Raw genomic sequence first — 21,242 nt, 5'->3', positions numbered from 1 at the left:
GTACCTCCTCACACAGAGACAACTGCAGAATAAACCTGGGGCATTGATTGTGAGGGGTGGAATATGGGGCAGTTGTGTTAGGCTTGCTCACTGGTTTACCAGCTACAAGCACTGTGTTTGATTGAGTGAGCATGTGGCAGCACCACGTGTGCATGGCCTGTGTAAGGCTGTGGGTGCTTGCACTCGGGGATTGCGGATGCATAAATTGCCTGCCCACCACTGTGAGGGGCTATTTTGCTGTTTGTTTGCCTAAGAGGTAGTTTCCCTTGCCTGTGTGCCTCTCCGCCATTGTGCCACTTTATTAAATGAAATGGCCCAACACTTTTCTGGCTCCGCAGTTTTTCTACCATCTGCCCGAATCCAATGTAAACCTGCCTGACCTCGGCCCTCATCATTACATCTGGCGTAGTGGGCAGGGTTTGGAGCAGATTGGTATGCAGCCACTGAAAACCTTGAGGGGTGGACTACAGGAGTGGCTGTTCCCAGTGGCTCTCCTGGTGTGGACCGTGGGCTGGGTGTTTTTTGCAATCCTGCGAGAAGAAACTAAGAGCTCTGCGCGAGAAGCTGAGCGAGGATGAAAGCTCCAGGATGAGCTCCATACTGAGCAGCAAGAACTGTGTGAACTGGAGCCAGCGCTGGAGAAAGAGGCCAACTGGGTTCGAGAACTGTAGAGCACTGATGGCGCCTGGAAGTGGAGCCATCTACAGGTTCGTGAGTTGCAGTTTGCCTTGGAAGTTGAACACTGGCAGTGGCCGCTGTTGGGAAGAATAACTGAGGGTTCAGCTTCAGGCAGAGAGCCAGTAGTCACAGGAGCAGAAGATGGAGCTGTGTCGGTGGAGTGGCTCTGAGTCAGTGGGAGCAGGTGTTTCCAGTTCCTCTTCAGAGGATGAGGAGGCTCAGGTTGAAGCTCCCATCTGCACACTCAGAACTTGGCCACAGGTCATCCAGAAGGTAAAAATCCAGCAGCACAGAGTACTTACTGAGCCCCTGGTAGGCTTGCTCCAATTGTGGGGCATAGGGGTGGATGGCATCATGTTCTCTGCAGCAGAGGTGGAGAGGCTGGACACTGTTGCCATGTGTTCCTCCTTGGGGCAGTGTCTTCAGAGCTGCCATGACAGCAGGGATAAGGGGGGCTGAGGCCCCATGTAGACCTAGTTGCCTATAATGGACCTTTACCTTGGTGATTAGCACAGACAGCTGGGCTGTCTACCATGGAATGACTCTAAGAATGCAACCTAAGGGGGAACCAGCTCCCTTGTTGGATGGACATGCCTCCTTTGGACAGTATGAGAGATGCTGATGGGGAAGGCATCTCCGGTGGACACCCTCCTGCACCAGGAAGCTGCTCTCACCCAGCTGCAGAGATGCACCAAGGACATTTTTGGTTTCAATGGACATGGCCCTGGACTGCACCGGCCCCCCATCTATGATGGGTGGCCCTGTTGGCACCATGGGGTGGGGAGTTGGAGGTGGGCCTCCAGTTAACTCTCTGAGCAAAGTGCTCAGGGAGATATTGTGAAGGGCACCTTTGTAATTGTCATTTTTGGAATGTATGTAATGTACCTATTGTAGGCAAACAACCCTAAAGGGGTGGAATGTGGGGCAGCTGTATTAGACTTGCTGGTGTATCAGCTGCAAGCACTTTGCTTGATTAGTGCGTGAGCACTGGAAAAGGCACATGTGCATGGCCTGTATAAGGCTATGGATGCTTGTGCTTGAAAGACATGAGGGTTGCAGATGCACGGACTGCCCGCCCACCACTGTGAGGGGCCATGTTGCTGTTTGGTTGTCTGAGAGGCATTTTCCTTGCCTGTGTGCTTGTCCGCCATTGTCAGACTTTATTAAACGAAATGGCCCAACGCTATTCTGGCTCCACAGATTTTCTACCATCTGCCCGAATCCAATGTAAACCTGCCTGGCCTCAGCCATCGGCATTACAACCCCCATGTCCACTGCAGTATTATTTACAATAGCCAAGATATAGATGCTAAGATGAATGGATAAAGAAGATGTGGGGTGTATATATATACACATACATACATACACACATATAGGAATATTATTCAGCCATAAAAAAAAATGAAATCTTGCCCCTTGCGACAATGTGGATGGGCCTCGTGGGCATTATGCCAAGCAAAATAAGTCAGAGAGAAACAAATATTGTGATCTTAAAAAAACTATTAAAAAAAATTTTTTTTTATTTTTCTGAAGCTGGAAACGGGGATAGACAGTCAGACAGACTCCCGCATGCGCCCGACCGAGATCCATCTGGCACGCCCACCAGGGGGCGATGCTCTGCCCCTCCAGGGCGTCACTCTGTCGCGACCAGAGCCACTCTAGCGTCCGGGCCATCTTTGCTCCAATGGAGCCTCGGCTGCGGGAGGGGAAGAGAGAGAGGCCAAGGAGCCATCCCCAGCGCCCGGGCCATCTTTGCTCCAATGGAGCCTTGGCTGCGAGAGGGGAAGAGAGAGAGAGGAAGGAGAGGGGGAGGGGTGGAAAAGCAAGTGGGCGCTTCTCCTGTGGGCTCTGGCCGGGAATCGAACCCGGGACTTCTGCACGCCAGGCCGACGCTCTACCACTGAGCCAACCAGCCAGGGCCTAAAAAATATTTTTAAAGAACTTAAACTCATAGATACATAGAACTAATTTTTGACTGTTCAAGGCATGGGGAAAGCAATGGGAGAAATGAGTTCAGAGGGTCAGAAGGCAAAAAAATTCCAGCTATGAGATGAGTAAATCACAGGGATATGATGCATAGCATGCTGACTGTAGTTAATACTACTGTGTTCTACATTTCAAAGTTAAGAAAGATCTTAAAAGTTATAAGTAAAAAAATGTGTAACTATGTGTGGTTATAAATATTAACCAAACTTACTGTGGTGAGCACTTCACAATATACACAAATATTGTATCACTGTTTTACACCTGACACTAATATAATGTTGTATGTAAATTATACCTTAAAAAAAAAAAGAATACATTGACAGGGGTAGGGGACTAGATGATAGAAGGTGAAAGGATTAAGAAAAAAATACAACCCTGGCTGGATAGCTCAGTCAGTTAACGCATCATCCTGATATGCAAAGGTTGCCAGTTCCATCTCCGGGCAGGGCACATACAGAAACAGATTGATATTTCTGTCTCTCCCTTCCTCTCTCTCTAAAATTAACAAATAGGCCCTGGCTGGTTGGCACAGCGGCAGAGTATCGGCCAGGTGTGTGGATATCCCAGGTTCGATTCCGGTCAGGGCACACAGGAGAATCAACCATTTGCTTCTCCACCTTCCCCCTCCCCTTCTCACTCTTTCTCTCCTCCTTCCCCTCCTGCAGCCATGGCTCAATTGGTTCAGGTGAGTAGGCTTTGGGTGCTGAGGATGGCTCTGTGGCCTCCACCTCAGGCACTAAAAAAATAGCTTGGTTGCTGAGCAATGGAGCAAGGGCCCCAGATGGGCAGAGCATCACCCCAAGTGGGCTTGCCTGGCGGATCCAGGTCCGGGCGCATGTGTGAGTCTGTCTTTGCCTCCCCCTATCAGTAAAAAAAATTTATTTTTTTTGTACTTTTCTGAAGCTGGAAACAGGGAGAGACAGTCAGACAGACTCCCGCATGTGCCCGACCGGGATCCACCCAGCACGCCCACCAAGGGGCGACGCTCTGCCCACCAGGGGGCGATGCTCTGCCCCTCCGGGGCATCGCTCTGCCGCGACCAGAGCCACTCCAGTGCCTGGGGCAGAGGCCAAGGAGCCATCCCCAGCGCCCGGGCCATCCTTGCTCCAATGGAGCCTTGGCTGCGGGAGGGGAAGAGAGAGACAGAGAGGAAGGAGCGGGTGGGGGTGGAGAAGCAAATGGGCACCTCTCCTATGTGCCCTGGCCGGGAATCGAACCTGGGTCCCCTGCACACCAGGCCGACGCTCTACCGCCGAGCCAACCGGCCAGGGCCAGTAAAAAAAATTTTTAAATAATAAAAGTTAATAAAGTTTAAATTATATCTGAAAAAAGAACACATATAACACAGACAACACTGTGATGACAGCCAAAAAGAAGGGTGAGTGGTAGATGGAAGGGGGCAAAGGGGGGAAAATGGGGACGAAAGAGACTTTGCTTGGGGCGATGAGCTCACAATGCAGTGTGCAGGTGATGTTTTGAATTGCACACCTGAACCTGCACCCCAATAAATTAAATTAAAAATAAACATCAAAAAATAAAATTAACAAAAACTTGGTTTTGTTGTTTTTCTTTCTTGAGAGAGAAAGAGACAGGAAGGGAGAGAGATGAGAAGCATCAACTCATAGTTGCAGCACCTTAGTTGTTCATTGATTGTTTCTCGTATGTGCCTTGACCAGGGGCTCCAGCCAAGCCAGTGACTCCTTGCTCAAAACAGCAACTTTGGCTCAAGCCGGTGACCTCATGCTCAAGCTGGTGAGCCTGCCCTTGAGCCAGATAAGCCCGCAACTCAAGCCAGGACCTTGGGGTTTTGAACCTGGGACTTCAGTGTTCCTGGTCGACATTCTATCCACTGCGCCAGTCAGGTGGCTTTTGTTGTTTTTTTAAGTAGTAGTATTAGTATTCATTGTTGGTCAGTTTGGCAATATAAGATCAATTTAATAATTTTTAAAAGAGCCAGACCAGGCAATGGCTCAGTGGATACAGTGTCAGACTGGGACACAGAGGACCCAGGTTTGAAACCCCGAGGTCACCAGCTTGGGCGTGGGCTCACCAGCTTGAGCGTGGGATCACTGGCTTGAACATGGATCCTAGACATGAGCCCATGGTCACCACCTTGAGCCCAAAGGTCGCTGGCTTAAAGCCCAAGGTCACTGGCTTGAGCAAGGGATTACTCAGTCTGTTGTAGCCCCCAAGTCAAGGCACATATGAGAAAGCAATCAGTGAACAACTAAGGTGCCGCAACAAAGAATTTATGCTTCTCATCTCTCTCCCTTCCTGTCTGTCTCTCTGTCTCTGTCAAAAAATAAAAATAATTTTAAAAAGAAACTGGGTGAAGCCCTGGCCGGTTGGCTCAGTGGTAGAGCGTCGGCCTGGCGTGCAGAAGTCCCAGGTTCGTTTCCCAGCCAGGGCACACGGGAGAAGCGCCCATCTGCTTCTCCACCCCTCCCCCTCTCCTTCCTCTCTGTCTCTCTCTTCCCCTCCCGCAGCAAGGCTCCAGTGGAGCAAAGATGGCCCGGGCGCTGGGGATGGCTCCTTGGCCTCTGCCCCAGGCGCTAAAGTGGCTCTGGTTGCAAAAGAGCGATGCCCCAGAGGGGCAGAGCATCGCCCCCTGGTGGGCAGAGCGTCGCCCCCTGGTGGGCATGCTGTTTGGATCCCGGTCGGGCGCATGCGGGAGTCTGTCTGACTGTCTCTCCCCGTTTCCAGCTTCAGAAAAATAAAAAATAAAAAATAAAAAGAAACTGGGTGACACAAAAACTAAAAATATTATCATTTGCCTTAGCAATTCCATGTCTAAAATTTATTCTAAGTCAGTGATATACACAGAGCTATGCAGAAGGATGTTCACTACCAGTGTTAACTTTTAACTACTGATTGCTTTTAGAGAGAGAGAAAGAAAGGGAAGGAGAAAAAGAGAGGAAGGGAGGGAGGGAAGGAAGGAGGGAGGAAGAGAAAGTGAGAAAAGGAGACCAATTTATTGTTCCACTTATTCATGTACTCACTGGTTGATTCTTGTATATGCCCCGACTGGGGATTGAACCTACAGCCTTGGTGTATCCAGATAAATGCTCCAACCAGCTGAGCCACCCGGACAGTGCACCAGTGTTTAATTAATTAAACAATGAGGCCATCAGACTGAGGAGGTGTAATGCCTCAGCAGCCCACATAAGCAAACCCATACCTAAACCTGTAAGTGCCTCAAGGTTAGGACATCAAAACCTAAGGACAACCAACCACAAACTGCCAATTCACCTTTCCCAAATGAGGTACCCTAGGCTAGAGCCAGCCAACCGTTCTCCTTGCTTTGCTTCCACATCTTCCTTATAGAGTCTCTCCCCAGTTCCAGTAGGCGGAGCACTCCTAAACACTTCCAGTATGGTGCTGTCCAATTCAAATCAGTTTTTTGCTCAAACTCTTAAAATTTTCAATATGCCCTAGTTTTCCTTTCAACACCAATTACTTACCATAAATTACAGAACATCTATTTGAACATAGAATATAAAGCAATGTTAAAAATGGAAATATTTATAGCAATATTTTTATCCCTTTGCTTATTCATCAGGTATTTTTGAGAATTTGCATAGTTCTAGGTCCTAGAGAATGGAGACCAGGACAAAGCCACTGTCTCATGGGGCTTAAAATCTAAAAGGAGGCCCTGGCCGGTTTGCTCAGTGGATGGAGTGTCTGCCCAGCATATGGACATCCCAGGTTCGATTACTGGTCAGGGCACACATGAGAAGCGAACATTTGCTTTTCTCCCCCTTCCTCTCCTATTTCTCTCCCTCTTTTCCTCCAGCAGCCAGTGGCTCAAGCGGTTCAAGTGTGGCCCCAGGCACTGAGGATAGCTCTGTCCAAGCGCATCGGCCTCAGGAGCTAAAATAGCATCAGTGATGGGGTTGTCTGTGAATCCCAGGATCCCAGTAGGGGCACATGTGGGAGTCTGCCTATCTCCCTTCCTCTCATCTAAAAGAAAAGAAAAAGAAACCTAAAAGGAGAGAGGGATATTAAGCAAACTACATAATAACTACTTGGTAACAAGTTCTGACTAATGCTGTGAAGGGAAATTATAATGTAACAAGAGAAAAAAACAGAAGGATCTCTTTTAGACTCCAGGAACAGAAAGGCATCAGCCAGGCAGGGGCCAGGTTAGGGGAGTCTGGGAAAAGGCAGTAGAACTGGATGGGCCAGAGTACCAGATGCAGAATAAGTGTTGTGACCCGAAGTCACAGGATGGGCTCCACCTGCCCAGCCAAGAGCACTATCCCATGTGTAGTGGGGAACGGTGTCCAGAAGGGAGATGACCGAAACTTTTCCATTTCAAGATGACCACTTGAAGGGCTCTCTGCAGGAAACAGATAAAGAGAAGGACAGGAGGAGCAGTCAGGGGACACTGCCGTCTCGGTGAGTGACGGTGGAGGCTTAGTGGTGGGACAAAGGGACACCAACAGGCACCAGGCAGACTCTGGAAGACAACTGCCTGGGTTTGACGGCATCTTAAATAATGAAATATGTAGGCATATTCTGTAACAGAACTGGGATACGTTGTATATATTGTTCTGTGATCAATTCTTTTCCACCTATCCATATTGGCACATCCTTCCTCACTTTCCTTAATTTCTTTTCTTTAGGAAAAATGTTGGCCCTGGATGGAGAGCTTGGTTGGTTAGAGCAGTGGTCCCCAACCCCGGGCTGCGGACCGGTACCGGTCCGTGGGCCATTTGGTACCGGTCTGTAGGGAAATAAATAACTTACATTATTCCCGTTTTATTTATATTTAAGTCTTAACGATGTTTTATTTTTTAAAAATGACCAGAATCCCTCTGTTACATCTGTCTGAGACTCACTCTTGACGCTTGTCTCGGTCATGTGATACATTTATCCATCCCACCCTAAAGGCTGGTCCGTGAAAATATTTTCTAACATTAAACCAGCCTGTGGCCCAAAAAAGGTTGGGGACCACTGGGTTAGAGCATTGTCAGGAGGTATAGAGGTTGCCAGTTCAATCCCCGGTCAGGGCACACACAGGACCAGATCCATGTTCCTGTCTCTCTTTCCCTCTCACTAAAATCAATAAATAATAAAATAATTTTTTAAAAGTTGGCCACTTTTATACCAAAATGTCCAGAGTGGTCTGGTCATATCTAGGCTAACAGAATTATAAGTTCTTTTTATCTCCTAAATTTATACTATAACACATACTACTTTTAGCGACCCACAGGTTGAGAACCGCTGCACAAAGGTATGAGTTGTGTTTTGTCAAAAAAAAAATTTTTTTTTTGTATTTTTCTAAAGCTAGAAACGGGGAGAGACAGACAGACTCCCTCATGCGCCAGACCGGGATCCACCCGGCACGCCCACCAGGGGGCGACGCTCTGCCCACCAGGGGGCGATGCTCTGCCCCTCAAGGGCGTCGCTCTGCCACGACCAGAGCCACTCTAGCGCCTGGGGCAGAGGCCAAGGAGCCATCCCCAGCGCCCGGGCCATCTTTGCTCCAATGGAGCCTCGGCTGCAGGAGGGGAAGAGAGAGACAGAGAGGAAGGAGAGGGGGTGGAGAAGCAAATGGGCGCTTCTCCTATGTGCCCTGGCCGGGAATTGAACCCGGGACTTCTGCACGCCAGGCGGACGCTCTACCACTGAGCCAACCAGCCAGGGCCTTGTCAAAAATTTTTTAAAGGTTTTATTGATTTTAGAGAGAGGAAAGAGAGGAAAAGGGGGGAAGAGGAGTGAGAAGCATCAACTCATAGCTATTTCCCGTATGTGCCTTGACCAGGCAAGCCCAGGGTTTAGAACTGGCGACCTCAGCATTCCAGGTCGACCCCTTATCCACTGTGCCACCACAGGTGAGACTTGTCAAAATAATTTTAAGTCCTACTTTTAAAACATACTATATAGCAGGGGTCCCCAAACTACGGCCCACAGGCCACATGCTGCCCCCTGAGGCCATTTATCCAGCCCCCCCCCCCCGCACTTCCGGAAGGGGCACCTCTTTCATTGGTAGTCAGTGAGAGGAGCATAGTTCCCATTGAAATACTGGTCAGTTTGTTGGTTTAAATTTACTTGTTCTTTATTTTAAATATTGTATTTGGTCTCGTTTTGTATTTTTACTTTAAAATAAGATATCGCAGTGTGCATAGGGATTTGTTCATAGTTTTTTTCTAATCCGGCCCTCCAACGGTCTGAGGGACAGTGAACTGGCCCCCTGTGTAAAAAGTTTGGGGACCCCTGCTATACAGTTTATCTTTTGGCAGGGCCAAATTTAATTTTAAAGTAAAAAAATTTTTTTAATTTTTAAATAAAAAAAAAAAAAAGGGAGGGAAAAGGCAAGGAACTGCTACACCCAAAATCCATTGTTAATACAACTTCCTGTGACATTACTGACATTCCTAAACTTAAGTGTTTCTTTTTTTCTTCTTATTAATATTTCAGGGCAACACTGGGGGTGCTCAGTAACACTGAAAAGTCAATTTTTTGTTAGCAAATGCCTATATTACAGTGAAGTAGTCTGAGGCAGGACCTTATCACTAAGATAAAGGAAGACTAGTTCAATGTTAACATTTCCCTCATCATCTCTAGAGCCCTCCCAACAGTGCACATTGTTAGAGCTAAACAAAGTAAATGACGCCAAGTCATGTTTCTATCAATGCCATCCTCTGACAAATGAGCTGGGGCTCCTGCCAGGTCGGCCCACGGGTTCATCTCTGTCAAGCTCTCTCCTCATCTCTGAGCACATCCACTGGGCACTTGGGCCCCAAGCACATAAGTAAACAACAGGGGAGGGGGATGGGCACAGCAATCTGCCAACACAGGCCCAACATACCAGCCCCCTAGGAGTTAGAAATAAGCGACTGTTTTGCACAGCAGCTGCTCGTGTGCAGCTGGAAGAATCAGGAAGACCATGTGGTGAAAAGAAATCAAGTTGAACCACAACCTATGCCCAAATCCAGACATGGGAAGGTGAGAAATAATATCACCAGTTAATAAAAAGAGATGTTGAAGGTGCCCCACCAGAAGCCACTGAGAGAGTGCCTGGGAGTAGGCCAAGCCATGGAGCACAAAAAAGAAGTGAGGGCTCCCCAGGGAGGGCAAGCCTGGTGGCTGCAGGGGGGCCAGCGTGGAAGGAGGAGTCCTAGAGAAGAACCCCACAAGACGGGGCACACAGACAACGCAGCACTGGCCGTGGCTGCAGGGGGAGGGGGCCAGCGTGGAAGGAGGAGTCCTAGAGAAGAACCCCACAAGACGGGGCACACAGACAACGCAGCACTGGCCGTGGCTGCAGAGGGGCCAGCGTGGAAGGAGGAAGTCCTGGAGAAGAACCCCACAAGACGGGGCACACAGACAACGCAGCACTGGCCGTGGCTGCAGAGGGGCCAGCGTGGAAGGAGGAAGTCCTGGAGAAGAACCCCACAAGACGGGGCACACAGACAACGCAGCACTGGCCGTGGCTGCAGAGGGGCCAGCGTGGAAGGAGGAGTCCTAGAGAAAAACCCCACAAGACGGGGCACACAGACAACGCAGCACTGGCCGTGGCTGCAGCAGCCCACAGTGGAGACAAGCAGCACGCAGGGGCCACACTAAGGGAACACTACTGTCCTTCCTCTCACATGTGCGTAACAAGCGCATCTAACCTACCCCTGCTGGGGACACAGGTCAGTACAGCAGGGCTGGCCGTTGGCAGGCAGAGCTCCAGCCAGCTGCATGACCCCTGATGTAGTTTCCTCTGAAATGTGCTGGAAGAAACCACTAGAGTCCATGTCAAATCATGGCTGTTTGGTCTCAGTGAGGTGTGTGGCCAGTGCTCAGAACCAGAACAGTCTTGCTTCTCTGGCTGGTCCGACACCAGGTGTATCATCCGGTGGGTGGGGAGTCTGAGGGCCCCAAGAGGCCTCACCCCTCTGCGAGTCTCTTTCATTTGGCAGAAGAACCTGGGTTGAGGAGTAACGTGTAGGACACGTTGAGAAGCTTGACTTTGTACTTTCTGGCTTGAGAATGCAAAGAATTCACCCCTTTGCTACTAACCAAGTCACCCCTGACCTCCTCAGCTGTGACTTCTACTCTCAGGAAGCCTGCCCAAGTGCATATCCTGACCACTAGCTTTTTTCTTCTGCCGAACTTGGTGTAAAATAAATCAATCTGTTTACATTTCTTCCTAACCTGGATCCATTAAAGATTTAAATCACTTAAACACATAGGATATTAAATCAAAATTAGGAAAATCACCCTAACACAGAAATTCAGGACAAGAGGAACACAGCACTCCAGGCAGGGCCCTCAGAGTCAGCAAAGCTGCCGGACCTGGTGCCTCAGCAGATCAGTGAGGGGCTCAAAAAGGTCAGTGCCGGGTCCACAGAGTTCTAGAAGCACATAGCAGCTGCTCCAAGAGTTTCCTTGTGCACACACGCATGTCAGAAGGAAACTTCTCACCTGGCTTCCTCCAGGGGACATGCATTCTAAGGGACTGGGAGCCACTGAATCAGCTTAGTCCACGCCCCACCTTCCCTGTAAACCCTGGACTCTATGCACAGTAAGCCCCTCACCCTTGTCTATCCCCCGCCCCGCACTGTGAACACAAATCACATGCTCTGAAAAGAACTGTTACACATATCCACATCACCGCAAAATCAAACAAGTGGTTTTTAAAACTTTGTCAGGATTTTTTTTTTTTTAAAGGAGGGAAAACCTGGTAATTTGGCCATTTGAGACCATAAAGATAAACAGAAAAAGTGAAACTAAATGTTATAAAAAAAAATAAAAGCTAAATTTAAATTATTACTTAATCCAGTAATTAGTATCCAATGACACACAATTTGACACTCATAACCAAAACACTTACCTTCCCATTTCCTTACATCTATGTTGGAGTAACAGCTTCTCCCTAAGGAATAGTCATCTACTAGCCTCTTTTCTTCCCGTACAAATTTTCATGTCTTTAGTAACTTATGTGCAAAAGATTTATGAACACTGTATCATTTTTTTTCCTTAATAATTTTTTTTTTTTTAGAGAGGAGACAGAGAGAGAGAGAGAGAGAGGGAGAGAGGGAGGGAGAGGGAGAGAAAGAGAGAGAGAAAGGGAGGAGGAGCAAGAAGCATCAACTCTCATATGTGCCTTGACCAGACAAGTGCAGGGTTTTGAACTGGTGACCTCAGTGTTCCAGGTCGACGCTTTATCCACTGCGCCATCACAGGTCAGGTGAACACTGTATCATTTGACATCTATATTACATCATTAAATAGAAAATACTTAAAAGTCCTTTACTTTCCTAGAAGTTTCTACTTAAGAATATTTTAATGAAAAACATAGCCATACCTGCCTATTGCATGGGCGCAGTTTGCTGGGTTAAGTCACTGAGCTATACACTTAGAAAGCATGAACTCTTCATAAGTAACTGTTATTGTCACAAAAAGGTTCTTTTAAAAAACACTCATCTAGCCTGACCTGTGGTGGCACATGGATAAAGCGTCGACCTGGAAATGCTGAGGTCGCCGGTTCGAAACCCTGGGCCTGCCTGGTCAAAGCACATATGGGAGTTGATGCTTCCAGCTCCTCCCCCCTTCTCTCTCTCTGTCTCTCTCTCTCCTCTGTCTCTCTCCTCTCTAAAAATGAATAAATAAAATTAAATTAAATTTAAAAAATAAAAAAAAGAAAAAACACTCATCTATGAACACTCAAATAAATATGTGCAATAAGTTTTAGTCCAAATGAAATGAAGAGTGTGTGTGTACATGTGCGACAGACAGAATACCGCACGTCCAAGTGCACACGACCCCTAAGCGCCTTCAAGACCTCAGGGAAGCATGAGGTCTACTGCTGTTCTGAAGAACAGGGGGTTCAAATGGTCCTCAGACTCAGAATACAAGGACAAAACCGAATCTCAATTCAAAAAGACTACAACAGGAGGCAAAGGGGAAAAGCTCCAATAATAGGAATTTGAAAAAGCTGCTTTACTCAAGATATACACAGCTCTAGAAGTGCTTTTCATCTTTTTCTCTCATATTATGTGTGTTCACAAAATGACTTTCTGACTAGAATTTTCTGAAAGCAAATGCACCCTCTATAGACCAAAAGTCTGAGTTAGAGGGTAACCAGGAAGGCAGAGCTGTTTTAAGCTTTCAAATAACAACTACCCATCAAACTGACTGAATCCTTTCAGGAGTATTAAACATGATAAACGGAGTCTTTTCCACGTACAAGTAACAGCACCGGCTTCATTATTTCTTGCACTGCAATAATCAGTAAGGGATTTTACCTTAATGGGGTCCCATCTGTATTTTGGATTATTTGCTTGAGTTGTTTCTTTTCGTCACAGCTGAAACACAAGTGCAAAAAACACCCAGCTCCAACCACCAGTGACATATGCACAGGGGAAGTGTGTGAGCTTTGCGAGGGGCTGCTGGTCTCAGCAATGTCAGTCCAGCACTACCCGGGATCACCCTACTTTTCAACTAGGAGCTGTGTGTGCTTGGCATCGCGGAGCTCTCAGTGAGGAAGGTCATGCCCCGCTGTCGGCTTCCAAGCTGGAACGTTCTACACCACGCCATTCATGATCCTGGGCATCGTGGGAGCAACTCTCAACAATTCTGTTATGCACAAGTTAGTCCCAGCACACTCCCAGGTGTCAAGGAAAGCCCTACAGAAGACACAGCCAGTTTCATAAAAATACCATCTGAGAAAAGTAAACTCTCTAGGTAAGTTCTATGGTAGCAAACTACAACAGGAGGGTTGAGATTACTTTGGGACATAGAGGAGGGCACTGCTGGCCTTTTCCTGTGACTGTGATGCCAGGAGTGCATAATTAGGGTATTTCTAAAAAACTAAAAGTGCTGGAGTCATCCTGATGTGCTTTGACCATGAAAGTATAGTAATTTCCCAAGGCAGCAAAAATATCTAACTTATTTCCATTTTCGTGCAATTGGTCTTTTCGAAAGACAGATGGTAATAAAGGACCAGCTTTCAGAAATCATTTTATAAAGCAACTACATTTTCACCAGTTACGTGTCACTAACTACATTTTTATCTTGGCTTGACACTGGTTCCATTTTGTTTTATTTTTTGTTTTTTATTTTTATTTATATTTTCCCAAGTGAGAGGAGGGAAGATAGAGAGACACACGCCCACATGCACCCCAACCGGGATCCACCCGGCAACCCCCATCTAAGATCAATGCTCTGCCCATCTGGAACCATAATCTCAACCAAGCTCCATGGAGCCATCCTCAGCCCCCCAGGGCAGATGCACTGGAACCAAATCAAGCCATGGCCCAGAGAAGGGAAGAGACAGAAAGAAGGGGGATAGAGGTGAGGAGTGGGGGGGTGGAGAAGCAGGTGGGCACTTCTCCTGCGTGCTCTGACCTGGAACCGAACCCAGAACAACCACACACTGGGCCAACACTCTATCACTGAGCCAACCAGCAAGGGCCTTTTATTTTTATTTTTATTTTTTTTCATTTTTCTGAAGCTGGAAACAGGGAGAGACAGTCAGACAGACTCCCGCATGCGCCCGACCGGGATCCACCCGGCACGCCCACCAGGGGCGACGCTCTGCCCACCAGGGGGCGATGCTCTGCCCATCCTGGGTGTCGCCATGTTGCGACCAGAGCCACTCTAGCGCCTGAGGCAGAGGCCACAGAGCCATCCCCAGCGCCCGGGCCATCTTTGCTCCAATGGAGCCTTGGCTGAGGGAGGGGAAGAGAGAGACAGAGAGGAAGGCGCGGCGGAGGGGTGGAGAAGCAAATGGGTGCTTCTCCTGTGTGCCCTGGCCGGGAATTGAACCCGGGTCCTCCGCACGCTAGGCCGACGCTCTACCGCTGAGCCAACCAGCCAGGGCCCTTTTATTTTTCAATTACAGTTTACTTTGAATATTATTTTGTATTGGTTTCATGGGTACAACATAGTTGTTAGGTTGGACAATCATATACAATCATATAAAGAGTGGTCCACCCCAATATTTCCAGTACCCTCCTGGCACATACATAGTTATCACAATAGTATTGACTATATCCCCTGTGCCGCACTTGAGATCCGTGAATACTTTGTAATTAACAATAAAAATATGGGCCTGACCTGTGGTGGCGCAGTGGATCAAGAGTCGACCTGGAAATGCTGAGGTCGCCGGTTCGAAACTCTGGGCTTGCCTGGTCAAGGCACATATGGGAGTTGATGCTTCCAGCTCCTCCCCCTTCTCTCTCTCTCTGTCTCTCTCTCTCCTCTCTAAAAATAAATAAAAAATTTTAAAAAGCCCTGGCCGGTTGGCTCAGCGGTAGAGCGTCGGCCTAGCGTGCGGAGGACCCGGGTTCGATTCCCGGCCAGGGCACACAGGAGAAGCGCCCATTTGCTTCTCCACCCCTCCGCCGTGCTTTCCTCTCTGTCTCTCTCTTCCCCTCCCGCAGCCAAGGCTCCATTGGAGCAAAGATGGCCCGGGCGCTGGGGATGGCTCCTCGGCCTCTGCCCCAGGCGCTAGAGTGGCTCTGGTCGCAATATGGCGACGCCCAGGATGGGCAGAGCATCGCCCCCTGGTGGGCAGAGCGCCGCCCCATGGTGGGCGTGCCGGGTGGATCCCGGTCGGGCGCATGCGGGAGTCTGTCTGACTGTCTCTCCCTGTTTCCAGCTTCAGAAAAATGAAAAAAAAAAAAAAAAAAAAAAAAAAAAAATTTAAAAAAAAATATGGAACCTTTCCCAAATTTGCATGTTACCCTTGCGCAGGACCCATTCTAATCTTTTCTTCTGTTCCAGTTTTAGTACGGGTGCTGCCGAAGTGAGCACTGGTTCCCTTTCACATGGCCCTGCCCCTCACCTGGATTTTATTCAGCGACTGCAACAGATCGTGACAGTACAACTCTTAGATGTGTATTTACATGATTAGAGCCACCTCCATTAACGTGCCCCTTGTTCTTAAGCAACTGAGAAATCAGCCTGTGCTGCTACCACTTCGAAGATTTCTCGAGTCTTTCTCATTCTTTATTATGTGAAGGTGTAATATAGTTACACCTCCTATAATAGCACACTGGTTATTTTTTAAATAGGGGAAAGCCTTCAAGGAATTGCCAATTTGTGTTCATTCGCCTTCCCCTTAACTAAATAAAAATGCTCAAATCAAAAACAGGAATAGCCCTGGCTGGTTGGCTCAGTGGTAGAGCGTCGGCCTGGCGTGCAGGAGTCCCGGGTTCGATTCCCGGCCAGGGCACACAGGAGAAGTGCCCATCTGCTTCTCCACCCCTCCCCCCTCCTTCCTCTCTGTCTCTCTCTTCCCCTCCCGCAGCCGAGGCTCCATTGGAGCAAAAGATGGCCCGAGTGCTGGGGATGGCTCCTTAGCCTCTGCCCCAGGCGCTAGAATGGCTCTGGTCGCAACAGAGCGACGCCCCGGATGGGCAGAGCATCGCCCCCTGGTGGGCGTGCCGGGTGGATCCCGGTCGGGCACATGCGGGAGTCTGTCTGACTGCCTCCCTGTTTCCAGCTTCAGAAAAAAACAAAACAAAAAAAAACCACCCAGGAATAAAGGAAACCAGTCTCTTCCCCATAACAGCTCAGAATAAGCCTAACTAAACCCCATGGAAGGGGCCCCATCTGAGAGCCCTTCCAAAGGACAGAATAGGACATACATGTGGCCCGATTCAGAAGCATTCAGAAACCTCTGGATCTTTCCAGAATAGGAAAAGCAGCAAAAATCAACAACCCTTCTGGTGAAAAAGTAGAGAACAGTCCAACAACTCACATAAAGGGTCTCTAACTTGTAAACCCTTCTTTGAATCACAGCCCACTCAAAGAACCTGCATGTGACCCACTTACTGTGAGGGCCACCCCGGCCCCGGAAGCTCACGCACCTGGTCACAGCCAGCATTCACCAACTCCTGCAGCATTTGTCGGTTCACCTCTGCCGCTGCTGGGGGTCCCGACTCATTGGCAAAAGGCAACAAGGAGTACCGGATCTCCCTCAGGGCTTTCTGGTAGGGGCCGAACTTTGGGGCAGCTCTCGGCAGCTGCTGCTGCTGCTGGGCAACATCCTTGCCCCCCAGGACCTTGGTGTCCAGGGAAGTGTCGCTTGGCACCACAGGTGGCCCCCGAGTGGAAGACTTGGGGGGCTGCTTCAGCCCCTCGCGGATCTCCTGCAGTCGCTGCCGGCTGTTTCCAGAGTAAGTCGTGGCAGGAAAAGTCTTTGGCCTCATTGTTAATCCAGTTTCCTCTTACCATAAATACAATCTTTTTAAGGATTTTATTTTTTAAAAACTGTGAACAGTATCAGTTAGTTGTAAACATAGTTTCAAAACAATTTCCTTTTAAACATTGTCTTTCCTTCAATTTCTGTAGTTCCTACAGAGAAACCACAAGTTTCCAGAGCCTTCATTTTGAAGATCATCACTATCTGAAAAAGTAAACGAGAACACAGTATTCATCTCTGGTTTTCACATAATGTTAATAACACTTTTCAGAAATGGACAATGATCTTGAAAATATTCCACTTGAAAAGATCAAGACAGAACACATCATCTCTCAAAAATGACAAACTGGGTCCTGGCTGGTTAGCTCAGCAGAAGAGCGTCAGCCCAGCGTGTGGAAGTCCGGGTTCGATTCCCGGCCAGGGCACACAGGAGAAGCGCCCATCTGCTTCTCCACCCCTCCCCCTCTCCTTCCTCTATCTCTCTCTTCCCCTCCCACAGCCAAGGCTCCATTGGAGCAAAGTTGGCCCTGGTGCTGAGGATGGCTCCATGGCCTCCACCTCAGGTGCTAGGCTGGATCTTGCGGCAACGGAGTGACGCCCAGATGGGCAGAGCATCCCCCCTGGTGGGCGTGCCGGGTGGATCCCAGTCAGGTGCATGTGGGAGTCTGTCTGACTGCTTCCCCGCTCCTAACTTGGGGAAAAAAAAAAAACAAACAAAAAAGAAATGACAAACTGTTCAACTCAAGTTAGAACACAGGACATTTGGGGTTGTCCCAAGATGTTTCCAGGACTGTGTAACCTGCAATAGCGCCAATCTCCGTAAGCTGATAATTGACTAATAAAAACTCAAGGCAAGAACAACAGCATTAACAACTGATGTCTCATTTAAGATACTTCATTATAATATAATACAATTTCATTGTGAAATCCACAGTTTGACCTTTAGGGATAAACTTTCTTACATGGGGTCCTGGGTTTCTGACTTGTTCCTAAAAAGCAATCAACTCGACTCATACTGTTGTCCTTTTGATCCGGGGTTTCACCAACTCTCACACACCTGAAGCTGTGATCCTTCCATCTCTTTGGAAATTTTTCCTTATAAAACCCTCCCAGCCTGACCAGGCGGTGGCGCAGTGGATAGAGCGTCAGACTGGGATGCAGAGGGCCCAGGTTCGAGACCCCGAGGTCGCCAGCTTGAGCGCGAGCTCATCTGGTTTGAGCAAAGCTCACAAGCTTGGACCCAAGGTCGCTGGCTCAAGCAAGGGGTTACTCGGTCAGCTGTAGCCCCACGGTCAAGGCACATATGAGAAAGCAAGCAATGAACAACTAAGGTGTCACAACGTGCAACGAAAAACTAATGATTGATGCTTCTCATCTCTCTGTTCCTGTCTGTCTGTCCCTGTCTATCCCTCCCTCTGAATCTCTGTCTCTGTAAAAAAAATAAAAATAAATTAAAAAAAAAAGCCCTCCCAAATTCCCTGAAAGACACCACAGAACTTATCCCACTGAAGGTGTCCTGTGTTGTAACTGAAAGTAGTTCCAGCACAATGTATCAGGGGAGTTCAAGCCAATCACTTCCTTGATGGTTTATAAACTTGTCAACTTCTTACCAGCATTTTGACCTAAGTACCAAAACCAATGAAAGAGGTGCCCCTTCCAGAAGTGCAGTGGGGGCTGGATAAATGGCCTCAGGGGGCCGTAGTTTGGGGACGCCTGCTTTAGACCTTCCCTCTAGGGAACAGATGACAACACTTGATAAGAGTCAGGGTGGGGGTAGGTGCTGAGTGAGACCATGAGAGTGAGTGTGTCAGAGTCCTCAGGACACAGTTATCCTCATTTGTGTAATCAGTGGTCAAAATCCAGCACTGGCCTGACCAGGCGGTAGCGCAATGGATAGAGCGTTGGACTGGGATGTGGAAGGACCCAGGTTCGGGGTTGCCAGCTTGAGCGTGGGCTCATCTGGCTTGAGCAAAAAGCTCACTAGCATGGATCAAAGGTCACTGGCTCAAGCGGGGGGTTACTCGGTCTGCTGAAGGCCCGCGGTCATGGCACATATGAGAAAGCAATCAATGAACAACTACGGTGTCGCAACGAAAAACTGATGATTGATGCTTCTCATCTCTCTCCATTCCTGTCTGTCTATCCCTATCTATCCCTCTATCTGACTCACTCTCTGTCCCTGTAAAAAAATAAAATAAAATAAAAAATCCAGCACTGAGGTACACAGTGGTGAAAGCAAAGGCTTGCATGCCCTCTAGGTTCAAAGAAACACCAAGAAAAGAGCTTTTTTTTTTTTTGGTGACAGAGAGAGAGAGAAGGACAGATAGGGACAGACAGACAGGAAGGGAGAGAGATGAGAAAGATCAATTCTTCGTTGCAGCACCTTAGTTGTTCATTGACTGCTTTCTCATATGTGCCTTGACCGGGGCTACAGCAGAGCGAGTGACCCCTTCCTAAAGCCAGCAACCCTGCATTCAAGCTGGTGAGCCCACACTCAAGCCTGCGACTTCAGGGTTTTGAACCTGGGTCCTCTACAGCCCAGTCTGACGCTCTATCCATTGTGCCACCACCTGGTCAGGCAAAAAGAGCATTCTTGAAAAGGAGAGGACCAAGAGGCTGGACTTTGCCTTAGTGAGAGATTTTAGAACCATGAAATGGAATGGCTTCACAGACATTCTCATGTGGGAAAAAAATCATGGTAGCTAGTTTCTTTTTTTTTTAAAGTGGGAGGAGAGGAGATAGAGAAACAGACTCCCGCATGCTCCCCAACCAGGATCCACCCAGTAACTCCCATCTGTGGCCAATGCTCAAATCAACTGAGCTATCCTCAGTGCCTGGGGCCGACACTCAGACAAATGAACCACACTGGCTGTGAGAGGGGAAAAGAGAGAAAAGGAAGAGAGGGAGGGGGAGAGAAGCAGATGGTTGCTTCTTGTGTGCCCTGACCAAGGATCGAACCTGGGACGTCCATACGTCAGACTGACGCTCTATTCACTGAGCCAGCCGGCCAGGGGCCATGGTAGTCTTTACCCAGTATTTACTATGTTCCAGGCTTGTTCTAAGAGTTTTATGTGAATTCACATACATACATCTATTATATAACCATATACAGCAGGAAATCCAAAGAGATGACACTGAAATCACTATTCCTTTCTTAGAGGTTGGAGAATAGAGGGTCATAAACAACCCCCTTTCTTAATGTAGCTGAGAGAAGACTGACTACATTTGAAAAGAAAGTACCAGGCTAAATAAAATTTTCAATATAAAACCCACAACTCAGAGCAGACATCTACTGTATTCAAGTCGCTGAGAGACTGCTGTAAGGCTATGAGGGTAGCGCACTGATCCCAGCGCTGAGTCCTGGGGGCTGTGTTGGCCATAGGCCAAAATCCTAGAGCTCTGCAGACTGCTCTCAAATTGGGCATATTGCAGCCACACTCATGCTCAGTGACTTCCTGGTCTAAGCATCTGTTGTGAAATACCTCATCTTCTGAAAGCCAAGTTCACATCTCAACAAAACGAGGCTCAGGAAGCAGCCAGTATGTGTGGAGATTCCTGAGTGTAGGAACATGAGAACTGAGGCACAGTATGGGAGCTCCCAAAAGAATTCACACTCCTATCTAATATTTAGTTTTCTTCCCTTTCTTTGAAGACTAAATCAGAAGAGATACCGTATTCCCCCATGCATAAGACGCACTTTTCTCTGAAAAATTTGGGGTCTAAAGACTGGGTGCATCTTATACAGTGGCTGTAGATTTTTTTACTTGCATTTCCTGCTTTTTTGCACTAATTGATGAAGACAGTGATTGGTCATCGGACACAGATGAGGATAAGCTAATGAATGGGAGTTTTGACAGTGATGAGGAGTTGTATGAATTTTATGAGGAATAAAACTTGAGTTCAAGAACTTTACGTAATACTTTTTTTTTTCTTCAAATTTCGGCCCCAAAATTAAAGTGCATCTTATACATGGGATTGTCTTATACATGGGGGAATACAGTAAATTACACTACCTTCAAAGGAGGAGCCTGACAATAAGCCAAAGTATTCCTTCTCCCCCTCAGCCACTCACTCATCTACTACACCCACCCTTAGCTACATTTATCAAATGCCAGGTAGCACTGGATAAGCAAGAACAAAATCCTGCCTTCAGCAAGTTCACAGTCAAGTGAGAGGTAAGAGTGTGGTGGGTAAACAAACAGATCCAAAGGAAAGAGATGCCCCAAAGGAGAAAGAAACATTCTGAGAGATGAGAGAATAAAGGAGAAAGTCAGACATAACCAAACCTGCGGAAGGAAGAAGGGAGGTACACAGGGCTGACTCTGGAAGGACCTCCAGGCCATGTTGGAAGATGGGGAAGCGTGGTATGCAGTTCAGCCAAGGAGTCACAGGGCCAGAAGTAGACTTTGGAGAATTGAGCCTGAAAGCCAGC

The 21,242-nt window shown here is 48.0% G+C and overlaps 1 protein-coding gene and 1 non-coding gene across 7 annotated transcripts in view; both read right to left on the bottom strand.

Moving 5' to 3' along the window:
* Window positions 1–21,242, bottom strand: part of LATS2 (large tumor suppressor kinase 2) — a 103,802-nt gene that overhangs the window by 64,413 nt on the left and 18,147 nt on the right. For 4 of the 6 annotated variants that reach the window (XM_066369193.1, XM_066369198.1, XM_066369192.1 and 1 more), the window contains exon 2: window positions 16,476–17,014. The exons of the other annotated variants lie outside the window; for them this stretch is intronic. In XM_066369193.1, the coding sequence (XP_066225290.1) occupies window positions 16,476–16,817 (342 nt within the window). In that variant the 5' untranslated portion in view covers window positions 16,818–17,014. The remainder of the gene's footprint in view (window positions 1–16,475; window positions 17,015–21,242) is intronic. 6 annotated transcript variants of the gene reach the window in all.
* On the bottom strand, window positions 15,313–15,417 carry LOC136396551 (U6 spliceosomal RNA). The gene has a single exon (XR_010749821.1). It is a non-coding gene; the product is annotated as a U6 spliceosomal RNA (small nuclear RNA).

Source organism: Saccopteryx leptura, chromosome 2, assembly GCF_036850995.1.
Source record: "Saccopteryx leptura isolate mSacLep1 chromosome 2, mSacLep1_pri_phased_curated, whole genome shotgun sequence".
Taxonomy (NCBI): domain Eukaryota; kingdom Metazoa; phylum Chordata; class Mammalia; order Chiroptera; family Emballonuridae; genus Saccopteryx; species Saccopteryx leptura.
Note: the sequence above shows the minus strand (reverse complement) of the source record. Positions and strands in the feature narration are given on the sequence as shown.